The 20,483-nt window shown below is 51.7% G+C and overlaps 1 protein-coding gene across 7 annotated transcripts in view; it reads right to left on the bottom strand.

Annotated features, from left to right (window-relative positions):
• The window catches only part of NTRK3 (neurotrophic receptor tyrosine kinase 3), a 385,036-nt gene extending 365,557 nt beyond the window's left edge, over positions 1–19,479 (bottom strand). For all 7 annotated transcript variants that reach the window (XM_017960901.2, XM_017960896.2, XM_017960898.2 and 4 more), the window contains exon 1: positions 19,185–19,479. In XM_017960901.2, coding sequence (XP_017816390.2) covers positions 19,185–19,432 — 248 coding nt within the window. In that variant the 5' untranslated portion in view covers positions 19,433–19,479. The remainder of the gene's footprint in view (positions 1–19,184) is intronic.
• Positions 19,480–20,483: the final 1,004 nt, after the last annotated feature.

Raw genomic sequence — 20,483 nt, 5'->3', positions numbered from 1 at the left:
CGCACTATAAATTCGCCCATGAAACCCAAAACAACTTGTACTCCAAAATCTACCAAAATAAAAAAAAATAAATAAACACTACTCTCAAAAGCAGATAACAAAAAGCAAAGAAAAGGAAAATCCCCCAAACAGTGGCTCCCCTTGGGGAGGCAAGGGCAGATGCTGACTGGGAAGCGTGTGGGGAACTTTCTGGGGGATGGTAATGTTCTGCCTCTCACTGGGTTTGGGTTCCACAGGCATGTGCATCTGTCAAAACTCAGAGAATGCATACTTAAGAGTAACGCATTTCATTAAATATGAATATTAGCTTAAAAAGTGAAAAAAAAAATTGAATGTTAATTTTATGATATACATGCTGAAGTATGTAGAGGGAGCATACTAACATCTAAAATTTGCTCTGAAATGCATCAGAAAAATAGGATAGAGAAAGAGTGGATAGAGGGCTGGACAGATGGATAGAGGATGTGATAAAGAAGTAGAGTACCATATTAATTGCAGAGTCTAGGGTGTAGTTTTAGGGATGTTCACTGCAAAATTTTCAACTTCTCTATATGTTTGAGGATTTGCATAATAAAATGATGGGATGGGAGGGATCCTATGTAGTTACATGTCCCAAAGAAAACAATTCCATAGCCCTATTTTGTGACCCATTGTTTTGGGAAGTTCTTTCTTACTGCTAACCCAAATCCTCAGAGCTGAAGGTCTCAGCCCATTGTCATTGTATGGAGGGTGGAGGGATGCCTAATGTGGTTACTGACACAAGTGTGGTGCTCACTGGCAGCTGTTGAAATAATTAATTAATTGATAAGACAGCTAGAAATCATGTACTTTATATATGAGTTGTTTTGCTTATTTGCACCTGAGATCTAAATTTAAAACACAGAACTATCCTGTGGACCCTTCTCAGACCCTTGCAGTTGTTTGTGTGTGTCCTTCCCTTTATCTGCCTCTATTTCACCTAACACTGTGCAACTTCTTCCATAGGGCTCTCTTGCTTACATGACCAACTAAGCAGGCACCTTGGGCATTTGCAGCAAGAAACACCAAAAAAAAAAGAGAAAAAATAAACAGCTTTGATGAACTTCTACAGAATTCTGCACTCAGAAAAATCTAACAATGGTTCTTTAAATTTCATCAGGCATGCATTTTTTTTTGTTTTGTTTTAGGATTGTTATAATATTTTTGTGTCCACCTCAAAATTCCTTTGTTGAAGTCCTAACCCCAAGGACCTCAGAATGTAACTGTATTTGGAGATAGGGTCTTTAAAGAAGTAATTAAGTTTAAATGAGGTCATTGGGGTAGCCCTAATTCAAAATAACTGGTGTCCTTATAAGAAGAGGAGATTAGGACACAGGTGCACACGCACACAGAGAAGACCATGTAAAGATACAGTGAGAAGGCAACCATCTGCAAGCCAAGGAGGGAGGTCTCAGAAGAAACCAACCCTGCCAACACCTTCATCTTGGACTTCCAGTCTCCGGAACCATAAAAAACAAATGTATGCTTTGTAAGCCACCCAGTCTGTGGGATCTTCTTATGGCAGCCCCAGCCAAGAAATATGAGGATTTTAATATTGTTTTTATTTTAAATTATAAATCTAGTAGGTGTAATAATCTTTTTATTGCTTAGGGCTTCTAAAATTCCATTGTAATAAAGAAAAAACAAAGGACCATGTACTGAATATTTTATCTACCCATCACCTGGAATTAATACTTGTTACCATTCTGTCAAATGCCAAGATCTTTAAAAAAAGAGAGAATATAAACATTACAGGTAAAGTTAAAAGGCCTGTACATACCCTTCTTTTCCTCTCTCCCTCTCTCCCTAGAGGCCAAGACTGTCATGAAATTGGTTTGTATTCAGTCCAAGGTTTTATCTTTCTGTCTATAAACAACATATTATATTGGCCATTGTGATGTTTAACGTGTATATATGGTATGCCACTCTGCAACTTATCATATTTTTCACTGGCATTATGTTTTCAAAATATAGCCATGTTACCACACAGAGAACAAGGTTTTCATTGTAACTGCTCTACGGGATTTCATCATATTACTATGCTGCGATTCAGCTCTTGATTCAAATGCCTCCTGATAACATTTCAGCTTGTTCCAGTTGTTTTGCTCTTGCACACACTTCTGTGATAAACGTGGGAACACGGGCTCTGGAGTCAGGTTGGGCTGGAATCCTCACTGTCATTTAGTGCTGTGGCCTTAGACAAACTCTTGCATCTTTTGGCCTCCATTTCCTCATCTGTCAAACGAGAGTAGTTCTCCCCTCAGATAGTGGTTGTGCAGATTAAATGAGTGACTACATACACTGCCAGGCCTGAATACAGTGCTTAACAGCTTAACACACAGCAGCTGCTAGCACTATGAGCTCCTGGGAGTGGAAAGATAAAATAATCCACAAACATGGGGGTCTGGGCAACAAGGAACCTCTCAAAGATGGGACTGGAGTGACAGGGAGGGCCCAGGTGAGCAAACTGGAGGTCAGAAGCCCTCTAGGCAGGGGAAGTGGCCTGATCACGAGACTGAGGGTGAACGATGCTGAGAATGTTTGGAGGAATGAACAGTAGATCAGCTCACTGGGGCAGAGGATTCCCATGGGGAATAATGGGAGGCAGGACTCCAAAGAGGTGCTGCAGCCCAAACATGAACGGCTCTGAATGCCACAGAGAGAAGTCTCAACTGCACCTTGGGGGCAAGTGGGAGCCAAGTAAGGTTCTTGAGGCACAGTTACACAATGACTTACTCTACCTCCCAGATCATTTTTACAAATCCATTTGAGTTTGGGATGGCATTCTGTAACACATTAAGTGTGTTTTCATCTCTCAACTACAGATTGGATTGCGCAGGTCAAGGCAGGTTCAGGTCAAGTCCAGCCCTTTGGGGAAATGTGAGCATGGGGCCAAAGTTAGGAGAGAGCCAGGCACCACATCCGGGGTGCAGAGAAAAGAGGGGAGACAGAAACAGAGAAAGAACCCAGCACCAGGACAAGGCCTGTCAGAATGTGCTTGGGAGTGGGCTGGTATTCTTCAAGAATGGAAGGATGCAGGCTTTTTGCAGTCTAGGAAATCTTATTCATAAAAATGTTATGCAGAATACCACCCCGCCTCTGATCTCACTCCAGAGAGTACAGTGTGAAAGCCATCAATATCAACAGCCACTCTCAAAGTGTGGTCCTGGACTCGATGCAATTTCTCAGGCCCGACAGCCAATCTTCAGAATCAGAAACTCTGGGGTGGGGCCCAGCAGTCCGTGCTTTAACAGCTCTTGGTGATGCGCGTGCATGCCAAAGCTTAGTAACTCACAGGGTCTGGTCTCCAGGACACATATCTACAGACACAGAGACACACACTCACACACACACAGGAACAAGGCTCCCACACACCTGTGTGCAGGGGCACAGCCCCCCTCCCTCCCCCCACAGGATTGCCCCCAGAGAAACCCAGGGCTGCTGCAGTTGTATGGCTCCCCTGCTTTCCTACCCCGTCCCCAACCACCACCATGGAAACACCACAAGTCAGAGCCAAAAGAGATCTCAAAGATCACCTAGTCCAGCCCTGATTTTAAATATAAGAAAACCAAGACCTTAGAGACAACAATGCCTGGCCCTGACTCACCCAATAAACTGTGGCAGTGACAGGACACAGAGGCCAGCCCCATCCTGCCCCAACTCAAGGGACATTCTGTGAGGATGTGGCCAAAGACACGTGTGTCCATGAAACTCAAGGATCTCAAACTCCACTGGGTCCCGAGGGCCCCTTCTGCCCCACAACCAAAGTCAAAAACCAGAACAGCATGGCGTGTGTCCTCTCAGCCCAAGGGTGCCCACTTACTGTGGAGGAGGCTGGGGCTGGCAGGAAATGGGAAGGGGTCTGGAATACAGGGCTGCCCTCCTGGCTCTGGAGCCAAACCTGCTACAGACAAATCTCAGCTCTGCCACTTCCTAGCAGAACCACCTAGGGCAAGCTACTTAGCCACCCTGTGCCTCAGTTTTCTCCCCTATAAAATGAGGATGATCATGGGACCTGCCATGTCACTGTGCTGAGAATGGAAGGCGGTTAAAACAAAAGTCCCCTTAAAGGAGCCCCCGGAGCAGTCATCACACAGCATTTGTTCTCACTGTGATGAGCTCAAGTTTCTCTAGAAGATTCCTCCAACGGGCTGCCCTGCTGAGGGCAAAGCCCAAGGCCCACAAAGGTGTGGAGAGCAATGAGAACGGTGTGCCCAGCATTCTGTATGGAGGCATGTGTGCCCTCACCAAGCTGGGAGGGTTGCTGAGGGCCTGAGGGACATTCTGGTGCAGGAAATGAGCCTGTTCCAGTCCACAGGTCTTTACTGAACAGCTACCAGGTGGGGGCTCTTGGGGACAGAGCTGAATAAGCCTCAATGCCAGCCTTCAGGAGCTCACTGCACACTGAGGAAACAGGAACATTAACAAGCTAATGCTATACAGGACACATCACGGGGCTCCAGAGGGTGTCAGCTGGACTGAGACACTAGCTGTGCCACCCTCTTCTGTTCAGTGACCTGGGCAGGTAAGAACATAGAGGGCAGTAGAGGGCAGCAGGGTGGGACCTCAAGGCCAGAGCACGCCTGCCCAGACAGCAGGCAACAGCAGCCCTGAGTGAGTGACAGGAGGAGGGCAGGGCGATGTCAGTCACCTGGTTTGGAGACACAGCCTGCAGCTCAGGGATGGGGATGATGGGCGCAGGGAAGAGCGACCAATCATTTCCAGGGAGACAGAATATGACCCTGGAAAATGAACCCTAGATGCAAATCAGGGAGGCATGAGGTCACTCTCCTACCACTTCTGCTTTCCCAGGGCCCAGGGAGGTGCTCTGAGCTGGAAAGGAGGAGGGAGGGTGGGCTCAGGTCAGGATCATCCAGGAACAGGTGGCATGGGGCAGGTCAGCCGCTGGCTGGGCAGAATGTCAGCTGGGTGCTGGGAGCTGGGAGCTGGGAGCAGGAAGCAGGGCTTCCCTTCGATATCACGCGGAGCTACTCTCTTCATCTGACCTGCACCTCGCCTCACCCAGGCTCACCTCCACCCAGAGCATGGGGGAGAAAGGCTGCCCCATCCCCAGAGCCCTCTGACTTTTCTGCCCAGAACATGGCCCCAGGGATGGACGGAATCTGCTGTGCACTCTCAGCAAACTTGGCCCACCTCCCTTCTCTGGAGGTCGATTTCCAGGTGCAGGGAGAGGCCAGGACAGTTGCTGCTCAGCTGCACACATCCTAGAAAGACAGTGGAGACCTAGGGACAATGGAGACCTCACGGGTCCCGCTCTCCACTGCTCTCCCAGCTCTCCCATGTGGCTGGCCCATCGGAGACTCTCCAATAAACCCATGTCAGGTAAATGCACAAATAGAGAAACGAATGAACGGCCGCCTGGGAAGAGCACGTGGTCACCTGCTCACGGACACACTGATGTGTGACTTTCCTCCCTCCCTGTGTCACTTTGCTCTCCCTCCCAGGCTTCCTGGGGTCACCTTCCAAATAGACCACCCACACCCCAAATCTTCATCTCACACAGGCAGAGTGACAGGGGAAGAAATGAAACTCGCTTCTCTTGCCTTTCTGCGTGGGGCCTCTGTGAGCAACAGCAAGGCCAATGAATCAACTTCCCAGCCATGGGGACAATCTTGACAACTCACTCCACTGTTACCAACATTCAGTACACCTGGGAGCAGGTAAATCTAGAATTTTTAAAACTCTATTTAGGAAAATTGCACCCTGTCCACCTTAGGGAAGCCACATTTTCATATATACAAATTTTTCTTTAAACTTCACATTAGATCCATTTTCTAAAATTCTGCCCCTGCTTCTCTTGAGATAACCCCTTGAGCTGTAGACCATTTGTCTAATACCTGCCTCCCTCCATTCAACTGTAGCTCCAAGAAGGAAGTATCATGGTCTTTTATTTTCTCAAGGCTGTGCCCCAGAGCTCAGCATGGGCCTGGCCCACGACTGGTGCTAGGCACTAGGATGAAAGGGGACAGACTCTCTTCCTCTCTGGGTCCCACAGAAGGAAGAGCCAGGCTGGCCCTGCTAGTGCATCTGCTCATTCTTCCCCAACAGTCCAGATGCTAGGATGGGCTTTGGTAAACAGCAAGGCAGGCGGCCAGACACCTGGGCACCCCACAGCCTAGGTACAGATGAAGCTCAGCAGTCACCGTGGGCTGAACACGCCATCAATGCCAGGCCCCCATTAGCTGTCTGTTACACACTTGGAAGACAGTCCTTTGGAAAACGGAATATGAGTCTGCCCCTCCAAAACCTGCCCTAGGGATGGGAGCCAGAAGTCCTCATAGGCCATAGGGCCCTCCCATGGAGGAGGAGGAGCTGCAGCTGCAGGCCCTAAATATTAGGCCCTTCTTTCCACCCTCTTCCTTCAACACCAGGGACTTTGAGGGGCCCTGAGCTGAACTCCTCTTCCATTTCTTTCTTGCTCCTGAGTGCCTCGAAGACAAGGTTTCTGCCAAGAGCATAAAACCTCACCCCTTCTCCATGCCCTTGCCCCCTCCCCGCTTCTTATTTCACTCTCTGTGTCTTATCGCCATATTTGTTCAAATGACTGCCACTTAAGAGGTGGCAGGGAGTCAGAAACACAATCTGGAGCAAAGCTGATATTAAATAACTTCCTGAGCTTGGCCCGTCTGCCAACGCTCCCTCCTGGATCTCAGGTGGAGAAATGAAGAGGCTGCAAGGATGAGAGCCAGGAACACCCCAATTCAGCCTCAGAGCCACCCCTCCAATGAGAGGAGACTGGAGTTTCTTCACCAGTAAAGCCCAAAGCTTAGCAGTGACCCCTACTCCCCCTTCTCACTTAATCCCATCCCCCATACCACACACACACACAGACACTCTCAGCAAAAGATATTCAATCATGTCTGACACTCAAATTTAAGCTACAAGAGCCTTTTTTGTCAACCAGACCAACCCCTACACTTCCCAGGTAAACAAACTGAGGTTCAGAGATCTGGAGTCTCTTGGCTAAGGCCAACCAGATAGACTGTATTAAAGCATCTCAAAAAGAGTGGTGCCCCAGGAAAACACCAGAAAGGCTCTGGTTTTTAGGTGCCAGGATTGTTTCATTACAATAAAGTTAGTCAGTTGCCCATGTGTTTTCTCCAGTTGTGACTTCGTACTGTGGGCCCCCCAAGAAACATCCCCAATAGCCATCATCACATCAATGCCCTCAGGAAAAAACGTCTTTAGCACTGAGCAGTTGAAGGGGAGAAATTCTGCTAATGAAACCTCTGAAGCCAGTATCCACTAACCCTGACTCAGCCTCACCTGGCCCAGACAAGCCCCACCACACCACCTGCAAGATCAGAATACACTTGCTGTTCTCCACGCCAGCCACTAGGTGTCACTGCTGCCCCCCATGAATTGGAATCACAGCGCGTTCAATAGGGGGTAAAATGACCCCAGCCGGCCAAGGGGATCTCATACATATTTCCTGGGTGTGACCTAACTTCATATTTCTCCCAGAAAGAGATAGATGGACAACCACGTTCCAGATGCTGTTCCAGATGCTGTTCCATCATGTTCCAGATGCTGTCCCCACATCGTGTACTTTAATCCTCACAACACCATCTCACAACATCTCCCGATAACACCTTACTTTGCAAGTGAAGAAAGTGAGGCAAAGAAAAATTAAATAACGTGCTCACAGTTTAAAAAACCAGCAAGGAGGAGAGCAAGGATTGAAACCCGAGAGGGATGTCAAATTCCATGACCTTTTTACTACTCAATTTAGCCTCCCTTGAGCTATCAGTCTCAGTGCTATGGGCTCTGGTTGAATCAAGCTGGTTTGCCATGACCCCAGAGAAGATGGCATCTGGGAAGAAACCAAGTGGGGCTCAGGCTTTCATCAAAGGTACAAATCACAACAGGACAGGCTCAACAGCCCTTCCCTCCCTGCAGAAATCATGGTCTAGTGCCCTCTTGTGGCTTAACGTGGAACTGGGATGAATGTCCATGGGAGGCTCTCCTGGGCAGATTGGAGGGATATTAGGTCATCCTATTCCATTGGATTCCTACATTCTTTCTACCAGGGATGGTCCTGAAGCCCCCTCTTCAGACAGACTTATTGGATTACAATAGCCAAGAGGGAATCAGCTAGTGAATGAGAAGCTACATAGGGCAAGAAGCAATAACACCACATGGGACAACATCTGCAAGAGGCTGGATGCTACTAAATTACCCTAGATAGAGATTTCTGGCATCCAGATTTCTGGGGCTGCAGAGTGGGGAAGGCAGGTAGCAGAAACGCTTTGCCTGGGACCCTACTCCGACACGTGGTATTCCAAAGGAGTCCTTTATCAGCAGGAGCCATAACAATCTCCCTGTCCCTGTGGCAGGCATGTACCTCAGCCACTTTGTCCCTTTTTACAAATATATGTCATCTTAGCCCTTCTCTTGTCTCCTTCAGCTTTGTCCACATGCTAGTTCCCTCATGCAACTTCCTCTAATCCCATTCTTCAAGGACCTGGAAACGTCACTGCCCATCACCTCCTACAGACTCCTGTGGACTGCTCACCAGCTTGGCTTCTGTGTAGCCATCACATGCCAGGCACCTACCATAATCTCATTCAACTCTCACAACCACTCTATTAGATGGGTATAGCTAACCAGATTTTTCAGATGAGGAAACTGAGGCTCAGAAAAGTTAAGTAATGTGCCTAAGCCTATCCCAGGGCAGAGCCAAGATTTAAACTGAAAGTTTTTTGACCAAAGAAGCCTCTACTCTTCCCACTACACCAAGCCACCTCTCAGGAAAAGGAACCACTGAAAAGTTTGGGGTGCAGGAATTGGTCTAACCAAATACCCTGGATTAGAAGATTAATCTTTTAGGGTGTGGAAAATGAGCTGGAGGCAGGAGAGGCTGGAGACAGGAGAGACTGGAAGCAAGAAGAACAGATGAGGGCTATAAAAAGTACCCATGCTTGTGGGGATGAGGTTCTGGGGTGTAGTAATAGGAAGAGAGAGAGAGTTTTACACACACACACACACACACACACACACGCTCATTAAATCTTACAATAATCCTGCCTTATTTTTATTATTCTCATATGAGAAAACTGAGGATCAACAAGGTCAAGTAGCCAGCACAGGGTCTCAGCATGTAAGAGGCAGAATTACAATCTAAAGCTTCATTTAGTTGTTGCCATAAATAAGTAGGGTTGCATATGCAAATGATCTCTGGCCCAGTAGGAGGGCCATAATTTCAGCTTCTTTCCTGCTCTTCAGTGGACCAGACTTGAAAAACTATCAGAAATAAGGAAGTAGGGAAAGACGGACCACAACAGAGAGGACCCTGCCTGCAGCCCCAGGTCAGGAAGCTGGGAGCAGACTCTCAGGAAAGAGTCACAGGCCCCAGAGCAGAAAGCTCCACACCCACCCCAAAAGCAGCAGACCCTGTCTCTAAAGCTGATAACCTTGTTAGTAGGAGGACGCTCCTTTGTGCATGGAACAAGACAGCACCTGCTCAAATACAAGACTGCCTAGAACAGAGAGATGGGCCAACGGTACTCTCAGAAGCACTGTCAAAACCAGCCAGTCCAGGCAGGGCCCATGACCCTGGTTTGCAAGGCACTTTCGTACCCATCTCTGTGCATGGTTATCTCCGAAAGCAGACACAGGATCTGGAGAAGTTAAGAGAAGACGCCAAGCTCTCATCTCTAGTCAATGCCAGGACCTGCTATTTTCTGAGCACTACTTATCGTCTGGTAATTTCCAAGGTTGGGTTGGGGGGCAGGGAGAGGGGAGAGATGCCCCCACACTTGAGCCAGGGTATCAGACAGCCTGAGGGCCTGTATAAAGCTTGCTTTCTCCATGATACTAGCGCCACAGTGAAACTATCTGTCAACTTCTCTGTGCCCCTATTAAGCCTGTGGGTCTTCCTGGGCTACCTCCCATGCATTCACCCCATTACCCTCTGTGCAAATGTGCTGATCTCCCCTGCTGCTGCTGAGAGAAGGCAGGAAAGAGAGCACACCAGGTGGCTTTCCTCCATCCAATGCACTCTCCCAGTCACCTCCTTCACAGGAAGCCGGGGGCTCATGAGTCAGAAAGCCCAGGTCCAGGAGTCTCACACCCCTGGACTGCGGAGATACAATGGAAGCAGGGCCAGCTCGGCGGAGAGATGCACCTCATAGAGGAGAGCTGAACTCCCTGCTCAACCCTGGCTCAGGAAATGTTTTGAAAGCCAGGCCTGACACTGCACTTCTCACCAGGCTAGCGCCACACGCCCGGCTCCAGCCCTGGGAAGCCACCAGCCCAGGACCGTCTCATGCGCCACACTGCCCTCTGGTGGCCACCAGGAGTGTAGACGCAGAGGGAAGCCAAAATCTTTAAGGCCTGTTTACGCAGACCTCAGACACGATGTGCACAGAACACAGGAGAGATGCACTTGTGCCTGTGCCAAGACGCCCCCAGATACACGCACGCAGCCCTGTTTCCCGCAGCACGTAGCCGGGTTTAGGACTTCGAAGCTACTATTGCTCCCCTCATGTTCTCCCCTTCTCTGTAGCTCTGTAAGAGCTCCTTTCCCCGCCTCTCTGTAAAAGCCCCAACCCCTCAGTCCCAGAGCAGACACCAACAGGTGGATGGAGACCCACACCAGCTAGGGAGGCAGGGCCCTTCGTTCTGGGCTGCCTTGTGCCAGGAACTCACTGGGCGATTGGGCCAAATCAATTCACCTCTCTTGATTCCTAAGTTCTTTCTCTGTAAAACAGTGTTTGGTCCCAACATTTTCTGAACCCCTTTCCAGATCCAGTAATTTATTGCTCAAAGTCTTGATCTTCTCTCTAACTCAGAAATCTTCCCAGTGGTCTAGAAAAGGAAATAACCAATGTGGTACCCAATTATTTACAGAGCCTAGCGAATACATCATTGCATAGGTTTAAACATGACTGTGACGCTACTGGGGAGCCAGACTGGAGAGTTCCATGACCTCAGCTCTCGGAAGTGGAGAGGCCAGTGGCTGAGTGATGATAAAGCAAGCTCACACAGCCAAGAAGCAGCAAACACGGAAAGTGTACCAAACCCTGCCCCTCAGTTTCGGCTGTTTCACAGAAGAAAATTCTATCTGTCTCCCATGCTCAGAGCTCATCCCTATGGAAAGAGAGATGGAGCTTCCATGAGCAATGAAGGAAGAGAGATGGGGTAAGGTTGCAGGGGGATAAAGGCTGCTTATTGTGGAGGGGACCAGGGAAGGACTCAGAAAGAAGTTCTAAATATCAGCTTCCAGCTCCAGCTGCCCAGCACTTTAGACACCCCCCTTTTGCTCTGTACCCAGAAGTATTCCTGGTACCCCAAAGCTCTACCTGGGAGAAGCCACTCATCCCTCTGCTCTCCCATCCAAGCTTTTGCTGGTCATGAGCACCAGGGGCATAGTCCTGCTGACCACGGCTCAGCCCAGAGAGGAGCTTGCTGGGACCCAGCCACCAGCTTTCTGAATCTCAGCCAGCCTCAGCTGGCACCTGTTCTGCTGTGGGCTGACCTGACCTCAGAGGCCAGGACATCATGGGGTGGACGAGGAGGCCTGGGAAGAGGGTGTGGCTGAGACACAACCTCAGGAGAATCCCTGTTGGGAACAGGTCAGGAGGGGAGACCAAAAGCCTCCCCCACCACTAGAGAGGCCTGCCTGGGATGGTGTTGGCAGCACTGTTTGGCCAACACCACACCCGTAATTATCCTATGTGCCTTCCCCTCCAACCCCAGCCAGGGTAATTCCCACCCAAGGAACTGAAATATTGTAAACTAAAGGATTCTCCTAGACTTTTACATCAACTCCTTTATTTTTAACTTAATAGTAATATATTCATGTGTGTGTGCATGTATGCATATATATGTGTATGCTAGTATACATATGAGTATTGCAAAAGAGCATAGGCAACATAGCTTAATATTTAAATGCCAGACTGCTTTGCCATTTACTGGCTGCATGAAATTAAGTGAGTTAAGTTCCTTCTCTGCACTCAGTTTCCCCATCTGGAAAATGGGGAAATAATAGTACTCATCTTATTGGGGTTGATGTGAGGCCACAATGAGGTATTAGCCTTAGAGTGCTCGGCACAGTGTCTGGAACATAGTAAGTGTTCAAGAAACACTAACAATTGATGTCATGCACTCAGTAGATGCTAGCTGTCATTAGTTATGTATCGACAGACTTCTCTTTGCCAGACATGAGCCAGGGCACTGAACTTCAACAAGGTGCTTATATAATGTAGTTGTTATTATTATCCATGTTTTATAGACAAGGAAATTGAGACCCAGAGGAAGAAAGAGATTTGTTCAAAGCCAGAGAGAAGCCATGCCTGGAGGAGCTGCTGGGAAAACTGGGCTTAGGAAAAGAGCAGCTGCCAGAGTCCTCCATGCTTCATGATGCGTGTCTGGGGAAGGAATCCTGAATCTCCCACCGCCCAGACTCTGGAACACTTATGAAGGGACAAGCCAGGTGGGAGGACCAGGGGCAGAGGTAAGGCCGGGGGAAAAGGACAGGCTTCCAAGCCTGCTGAGCCCCAGGTTCCCCAGCCCTGTGTGTGAACGGAGCTCAGCAGAAGGCCTCATCGAGTTGATTTCTAATTGGTATGGGCTGCAGGCTGCAAGGAGCCCTGGGGCTGCCAGCCTCACATAGTTGCTGCCTCTGGGGACCCTGAATTTGGAAACATTGCCTCAGAGGGAGACACGTCATGGGGGAGGCTCTGGCTTTGACGAAGTGCCCAGAACAGGAGCCAGCGCTGAGTAGAAGGCGGCCCTGGCACCTGGGAGTGTGCCTGGGAAGAGGAGTCTTCGAGAGACTCAGGGATCCCGGCTGAGTCCCTGCCCACTCTGGGCCCTGGGACCCTCATGGGTGACATGAGGGAGAAGACGACTGCAGTGGTCCTTTCCAGCTTTGAATTCTGGTAAGCCCTGCACTTAGAGGCAGCGGAAATGGCAAAAGCCTCCTTGGGGGTTCTCAGGACTCCACCGGGCCCTGAGCTTTGGTATTAGCCTCACTGGAGTCTTCGCTCCTCATGACCCAGCCCATCAAAGAGCAGCTTCCAACACACCGGACACCAGAAGGATTTGTGTTCCTCAAAGTTGAGGTCAACGAGGCTCAACGAATGACAAGTGACATGAGCTGATCACTCAGTTGGTCACCAACATCTGAGTGACTGAGTCCAGCCTCTATCTGGGCCACCCTTTGACCAGTTGCTGAACAATCAGCCACCCTCTGCAAGTGTCTCAAAGATGGGTCCCTCTAATGCCGCCTTTTGGGTGGAAAAACTTCCTAGATGAAAATGCTCTGCACCTTCCTTTCCAACAAGCCAAACCCCAGGGCCTTAGGAGACCAAGGTCCCCAGGTTTGATCCTATAAGTATCTTTCTCTGGGGCTGTAACTACTCCTGCTTCCAAATCTCATGTCAATAGCCCCTCACACTTCTGCCTTCCTCTCTCAGGCCTAGTCCTAACATCTGGCTGAAAGGGCCATGCCCAAGAAAGAATAGAGCCAAGGGGCCCACAAGTTGGTAAGAGAAGTCCCAGAAGAACCACAGACTCCTGAGAGCCTCCGGACTTTCCCATTTGTGAGCTACAACAACATGACCACCTGGGAGGCTAGATTTGTTCTTTATTTTGTTTTCTTGATCTGTAAAATGGGACTGTTAAGCTCTGCTTTTATACACAAAGCAACTGTCACAAAAATAAACTCAACAATTGTAAACTAAAAATAATGATATGACTGATGGGGACATTCGTGGAGATGAAGAATTTGCTACACAGGGATAAGAAGGTAGGATCCCGGTAGGGACTAGACCATTGTTTAAGAGCTGGCCTGGCCCCTGCAAGGGGGCTTTTGGGCCTTGGGAACTCTGATCTGGAACTGAGATTCCCCACCCCCGCCAGTTTATTCCCTCCTCACATTGACCCCTTCCCCCTATTAATCAACCCCTCCTTGGCACGGCATCAAGGGGGAGCCAGGGGCTTCAGGACCATCTCTCCTGTCACCACCCTGTCTCCTTCTCAAGTGCCAACCCTCCCAATCACAACAGCGGTGGGTACCAAGCTGTTTTGATCATGCATGATTTAGCAATCAAAAAGTTTATTTTATAACCCCCAAACACTCATATTTATTACTTTATATGTTTATATATCTATTATCTATACATTAAATATGAAAATATCCTCTTTTCTAGGCAAGAATAATTTGCAATAGAAGTTCCAATGTTTTCTTCTCACACCCAGTGGAGAGCTGTACTCCAGCAATGGGCTGAAAGCTTTGCAGAGGGACATCTTTTTCTGGCCCTGAGCCCAGGGTACAGATGGGGAGCCATGAAGCTGGGTGTCCAGGCCCTAATGAGAGGCTGCAGGACCCAGCACATTCTTGTTAAATATGCCATTTAGTCTGGGCAGTTGACTCTAAATAGTGTCATGTGTCACAAATGGTGTCAAATTCTGGGTGGCCCGAGTTTGCTAAAGGTGGGAAGGGAAGGAAGAGGAGAAAAACCAGTGTCCCAAGGTCGGTGAGGGAGTACACCTCCTCCTGGCACCATCACAAGGGTCACTGCCACCCCAAGGAGGTGCCCTTAAAAGTGGCCTGGACGAGCCTCCTGGGGGAAGTTCCCTGGGCCCTGAGATGACATATGTCCAAGTTGGAAGAAACACTCTGCCCTGCGGCCTCAATTCATAGTTGAATTTACAGGCTCAGAAAGTCTAGAGTGCCCTGATGGAGCTCACAGGAGGTTAGGGACAGAGCCAAGGTGGGATTCACATGATCCATCCCTTTCTCTGCCACCAGCCAACTGGAGGCCCTGAGGGGAGGCTGGAGATCGTGCCTATGGCTCCTGTGTAAGGCACCCACAGGAGCACATGGGATGGTGACCCAGGGCCACAGTGAAAATGCCCTGATATTGGCAAGGGCCATACCAAATGAGGGCCTCAGGCTACCCACACCCACCCAAGAGTCAGCTGAGGTGGGACCCTGGTCCTTCTACAGAGTTGGACAGAAGCAGCAGCTGGAAGGGACTGGCAAGACAGGGACAGGGAGCATCCCAGGAGAGCATGCATCAGGCCCTCCCTTTCTCACAGCAGCACCTCCTGTTCAGCCAGGCAGGAGGGTAGTAGGATCCTTCTAGGACCCTAAGGAACCTTCCAGATTGCAGGGTCAGCCTTCCTGGGGCCAGTAGATGAGGACTTTCAAAGCAGTGGCCAGGCCAGGCTGGTTTTTGCCCAAAGTTGTCATGGCCTCAGGTCCCATGGAGCTGCAGAGCAGATGCCCTTGGCCCCAGGGTGTATGACAGAAGCTTGACCTGCTGGGCTTCGTGGGGCAAGGGATCTTGGCTCTGGAGCCACCAATAGCCTCTCCTCTGTGGAAAACCCCAGGGCCTCAGGAGACCAAGGTCCCCAGATTTGATCCTGGAAGTATCTTTCTCTGAGGCTGTAACTACTCCAGCTTCCAAATCTCATGTCAATAGCCCCTCACATTTCTGCCCACCTCTCTCAGACCTAGTCCTAATCCTGGGGCTCTGAGCACCTCACTGTGCCTACCGAGAGCGAGCCCCATGATGACTTTGGGGCCTGACTCATACCCTGCCAGGTCATTGTCAAGGCTGGGTCTCCCCTTGATCCTTAGAAAGAATGAGACTCAGGAGCCAACACGACAGCCAAAGCCCCAAATGATCCTTCAGGCAGCCAGAAGAGGGCCTTCAGGGAGGGCCATGGAAATGAAAGGACCAGAGAGCTGCCTAATACCAGGGACCCTGTGGGGGCTCAGAGTGAGACCCTGCTGGCGACTTAAGAGTCCCAGCTAAGAGCCCATAGCCTTTGCGAGCCGAGGTAGCCAACCCTGAGCACACCTGGTCCAGCCACGCCATCCTCTCCTGCTTCATCTTTTCTAACAGCTAAAGACCATACCATTCCAACCCAGCCCCAGGCAGGCCTGGCCTAGCAAATCGGCCACAGCCTGGTTGGGCGTGGATGCGCATGGACCCTTCCAGGCTCCATGAGGTTCCTGTGAATCAGTAGCTGCAAAGGCAAAGGGATTGGCCTCTTGGGCAGAAAGGGGCCAAAAGGGAGGGCCCTTTGGAGCAGCATGGCTCTGGGAGGGGAGGAGGTGAGACCGACACTTCTGCCCTGATGCCTTACAACTGATTTCCTCCAGACACAAACAGGGCAGCTGAATGGGGATATGGCCTCCCCCATCAGAGGCAGTTCCCAGCCAGCTTCTTTGGATGGCCACACAGGAATCACTCCACACACCACCTCTGAGAAGCAGAACCACAGGGAAACCTCTTGTCCCTCTGTAAACTCAGGTACAATCAGTTCAGCACTTGAAGGAAGGACTTCGAAACATTACAGCCCGAAGAACAAGAGGGTGAAATGGTGGAGGCCTCAGCATCTTCTACCCAGAGTGTGCCCATGCTATACCCTGGGGTATCCACCAGCATCAAGAGCTTCAGGCCAATGGGAGGCTGTGGAACCTCTTGGCCCCATTTCCTTGGTAACATCAGAAATCTGAAGAACAACTCTCCAGCAAGGCATGGGCTTCAACTGAAGCCCTCTTCCCAAGCCATACTAAAACAAGAACCAACCCCAACCAAGGGCGCTCCTCTCTGCCCACACGCCCCTCTTCCAGCCTGCTCCGCATGCAGCCCCGCACAGTGGGGGTCCCTGTTGGAGTTGTGTGCATGGAGAAAGTGACCTTACCACCCCAAGCCTCCATTTCCTCGGAAGTCAAACAGGGATGGGGATGCCGACTTCCTGGGGTGAGTGTGACTCCCTGCCCTCTCTCCAGCCCTCTGGCTCTGGAGTGGAAATCTGGGCCCTTCTCAAGCTCAGTCAATGCCAGTCATAGATATAACAGGGCACTGGGGAGAAGATGGGGCGAGGAGAGGTCATTCAAGCTATGACCTCTGACCCTCCCCCACCTGCCACTGGCACAGCTCCTGTGGGAATCCAGTTCCCTTGTTCTTTGGGGTGGGGTGGATTTAGAGAAAGGAGTCCTGATGGCCTCTCAGAGTCCAAGTCCTGAAACAAGAATGGGAACACACACAGAGGGGCTCCAGATCCACTCCCTGCTCACTATCCTCCCAGACACCCTCATGAGGCCCTCCAGTGCCAAAGACGGCAGGAGGCCACCCCAGTCCCCTCCCACCACAGACCTTTCTGGCAGCCTGGAAAGGCTAACCCAACTCTTCCCTATGAAACTGCTTCCCTGAGCATCATTTTCAGAGGAGCAACACCTCTGTGTGGCTATAAAGAGCCTATGTGATTGTGACCATCCCTGCCTCCCACTGGCTTTCTACAGATAGACATATCCTTGGAGCAGCACACTGGATGCAGCTCACACATTCCCAGAGACCCAGGCTGGGTACCAGGGGCCCCTTCTTCCAACCTTTGGCCCACCCCTGGCAATCTCCAGGTCGGGCTTCTGAGCACCAACACTGGCTGCTCAACTCCCACCTTCACCACCATTCCACTCCCCCACATCTACCCCCTACACACACACAGCCCCAGTAATGCATTTCCAAGTCTGAGTTTCCCTAACAGTCTCACTCTGAACCCTTCTCCCTGCATCCTTGGGAATGCTGGAAGACTGTGGCCTGCAGTGGGGGAGAGGCACAATTGGGTCTGTCCCCTTTCTCTTGCCCTCCCTGCTGCCCCCCGCCCCTTGGCTGTTTGTCTTGTCATCTCTGGCAGGGTTGAAGGGGGTGAGGGGGTGAACAGCAGAGCTGAGATATGGGTCAAGCTTGTCTCCTGGGCCAGGAGTCAGAGACATCTCCAGGGCTATCCATTTCCCTCAAACTGTCAGCTGCGAGAACGCAAGCAAAGGCTCCATTAAGCCAAGAGGGCTGGTGGGCTTTCCAGAGAGCAGGACTGCAATTCCTCCAGGCTTTGCAGCCCCAAGGCCCTGGAATGAAGCAAGGGGAGGTGCTCCCAGAGCAGCACCAAAGGCAGGTCTGGCCCCCTTAAGTCCATCCAAGGGGTAAAGAGCCACCCAAACGCCTTCCTCCAGACCTTGGCCAACACCTCAGCACAAACCCTTCTCAGCTGCCTATCCACTGCTGGGGGTCCTCAAGGGCTGGAAGCCTTGGGGGAAAAGAGGTGAGAATTATCCTCTGAGCAATTCCAGTAAGGTCCACATCCTTCTCCAGGGTGGTAGATTAGGAGGGGGTCACTTGGCCGAGGTCAACGAAAGAAAAGAGCAGACTCTCCAGTCCCCAACCCTCGATCTGTCCTCTCCTTTGCTTCTGCTCCCATCCCCACCAAAGAAAAATAACAAGGAGAAAAGAGCAGGCCACCACTGGTCTCCCTCGGACGGGGCAGAACCAAGCAAAAGCCAGCCAGAGTTGAATGTTTCAAATGAACCGATCCGCACGACCATACAAGAAACCCCCCTCCCCAAAACACACGCCCTCTCCTCTCTCTGCGCCATCCTGACTCGGAATTATCCGGAGCAGTTATCAAAGCCCAAATTGAGAAAGGATCTGTAGGCGCCCAGATGCAGATGAGGGTGGCAAAGGGGGTGTCTCGGAAATGCCCAAAATGGGGCTGGAGAGGGCGGGCTGCAGGAGGGGAAGGGAAGAGGTAGGCGTCCATGACAGCCTCCACACGTCCAAAGTCTCCCCGCGAGCAGCCAGCTCCCAACTTGTTTACTTGTCAGCATGTTTTGCTGTTTCCAAATGGAAATAGTTAAACACCTCGGCTGGATCGCGAGCAGTCCCTATCTGTCACCTTCCCTGCCGGCTAAGCGCCGCCGCCGCCGCCGCCGCTGCTGCCGCCTCTGCCAGAGAATCGAACCACGTCTACTTTATTTCACTTGAGCGTGGCCAAACTGTTGCTATTTAGTGGGGGGCAAAAAAAAAACCAATTTGCAACCTCGAAACGAGAAAGCAGCTGGTGGGGGGGCGGGTGGGAGCTGGGCCCCGCGTGCCCTCGGCGGCCGGGGTCCTCTCCCGGGAGAGGCACAGACACGCATCGCCGGATCGCGCCTCATCAGGGCCGGAGTCACCTGGAATGCGCAGCCCGAGAGCATCTCCCGAGCTACAGCGAGCCTGACGCGCGCCCAGCGGGTGGCGGGCAGCGGCGAGCTGGGGCGGGTGGAGGGCCGGCTGCCGGCCGCGGGCGGGCAAGAGGGAGACGTGGAGCGCGGGGGAGGCAGGATGGGGAGCGGCCGCCTGACTTACATGGAAGTGATATTCCTTGAGATGTCCGTGATGTTGATGCTGGCGTTCCCATTGCTGTTCCCTGAATCCTGCCCTTCCAGGAGGGGAAAGAGGTCCCCATCGTCCGGCCGCCGGCAATTGATCTCAGTCTTGCTGCAGACACAATTTGCAGGGCAAGCCAGCACCGAGCCCACATAGTCCAGCCAGACGCTTCCCAGCAAGAAAATCCGCCAGAAACTACACTTGGCTGGGCAAAGAGAGACATCCATCTCCGATCGCTGCCGCGCAGGAGAGGAGGAGAGGGGGGTGGGGTTGGGGGAGTGGGGAGATCGGGGGAAGGAAACAAAGACGGCGAGGGAGGGGGGAAGGGGGAGGGGGGGCTTCTGCCTTTGAAACGCCGAGCGATCAGATGCAAAATCCTTCAGCGTCTGAAACCATCGCGGCCGCCGCCGCCGCCGCCGCCGCCGCCGCCGGGTGGGAGCCGCGAGGAGCGCCTAGTGGCGCGGTCTGCCGGGCATGGTGGCCGGCTCGGCGATCGCTGACTCGCCGGGTCCGGGGACTCTGAAGCTTAGGCGCTCCACCTCCGAGACTTTGCAGGGTTGCAACAGACGGGGAGTAAAAAGCAGTAAAAATGGTGCTAAAGTCACCAAGTCCCACCTACTGGGCAGAATTAAAACGGACCATCACACACCTGCAAAACACACACACTCACACATACACACACCAGGAGCCCGAGGAAAGGAGGAGAAGGAAGATGCAGTAGGAGCTGCAGCAGCCGCCGTGAATGGCTCGCCGCGCGGCTGCAGAAATGTACAAGTGCTCCGAGCCTTACGAAACGCACGGGTTATCGGAGCGTCTTCCTCGGCTCCCTCCCTCCCTTTCTCCCTCCCTCCTCCCCTCCCTCTTCGTGGCCTCCTCCCCCCGCCCCCCGCCCGGGCTGGGAGCGGCAGGAGAGCGGAATCTCCCCCTCCCTCCCCTCCCCACACCCGTCTCTCTCCCGGCTCGTCCTCTCCCTCCTCCCCACCCACCCACCCACCCACTCGCCGGCTCGCGGCTCTAGCCAGCACCGCCACCCGCAGCCGCGCGGCAGCCCGCCCGCCCGCTCCACGCCTCGCAGCGCGGCGCCGGCTAGCCGCAGCCCGGGGGAAACCGAGACCGAAGGGAAAAAGTTGCAGCTGAGATTGCGAGGGTCGGGGCTGGGGAGGGAGAGTTGGCGAGCTGGCTGCGCGACACGGAAAGGCGCTCTCCTTTCCACTTTTTGGCCCTCGCGCTGCCCGGTTTTGCTGCAATCCGGACCGCGGTAGGAAGTGAGATGAACGT

The sequence above is a fragment of the Papio anubis genome, chromosome 7 (assembly GCF_008728515.1).
Source record: "Papio anubis isolate 15944 chromosome 7, Panubis1.0, whole genome shotgun sequence".
NCBI lineage: Eukaryota > Metazoa > Chordata > Mammalia > Primates > Cercopithecidae > Papio > Papio anubis.
The sequence above is the reverse complement of the archived record's forward strand: the minus strand, read 5'-3'. Positions and strand labels throughout refer to the sequence as shown.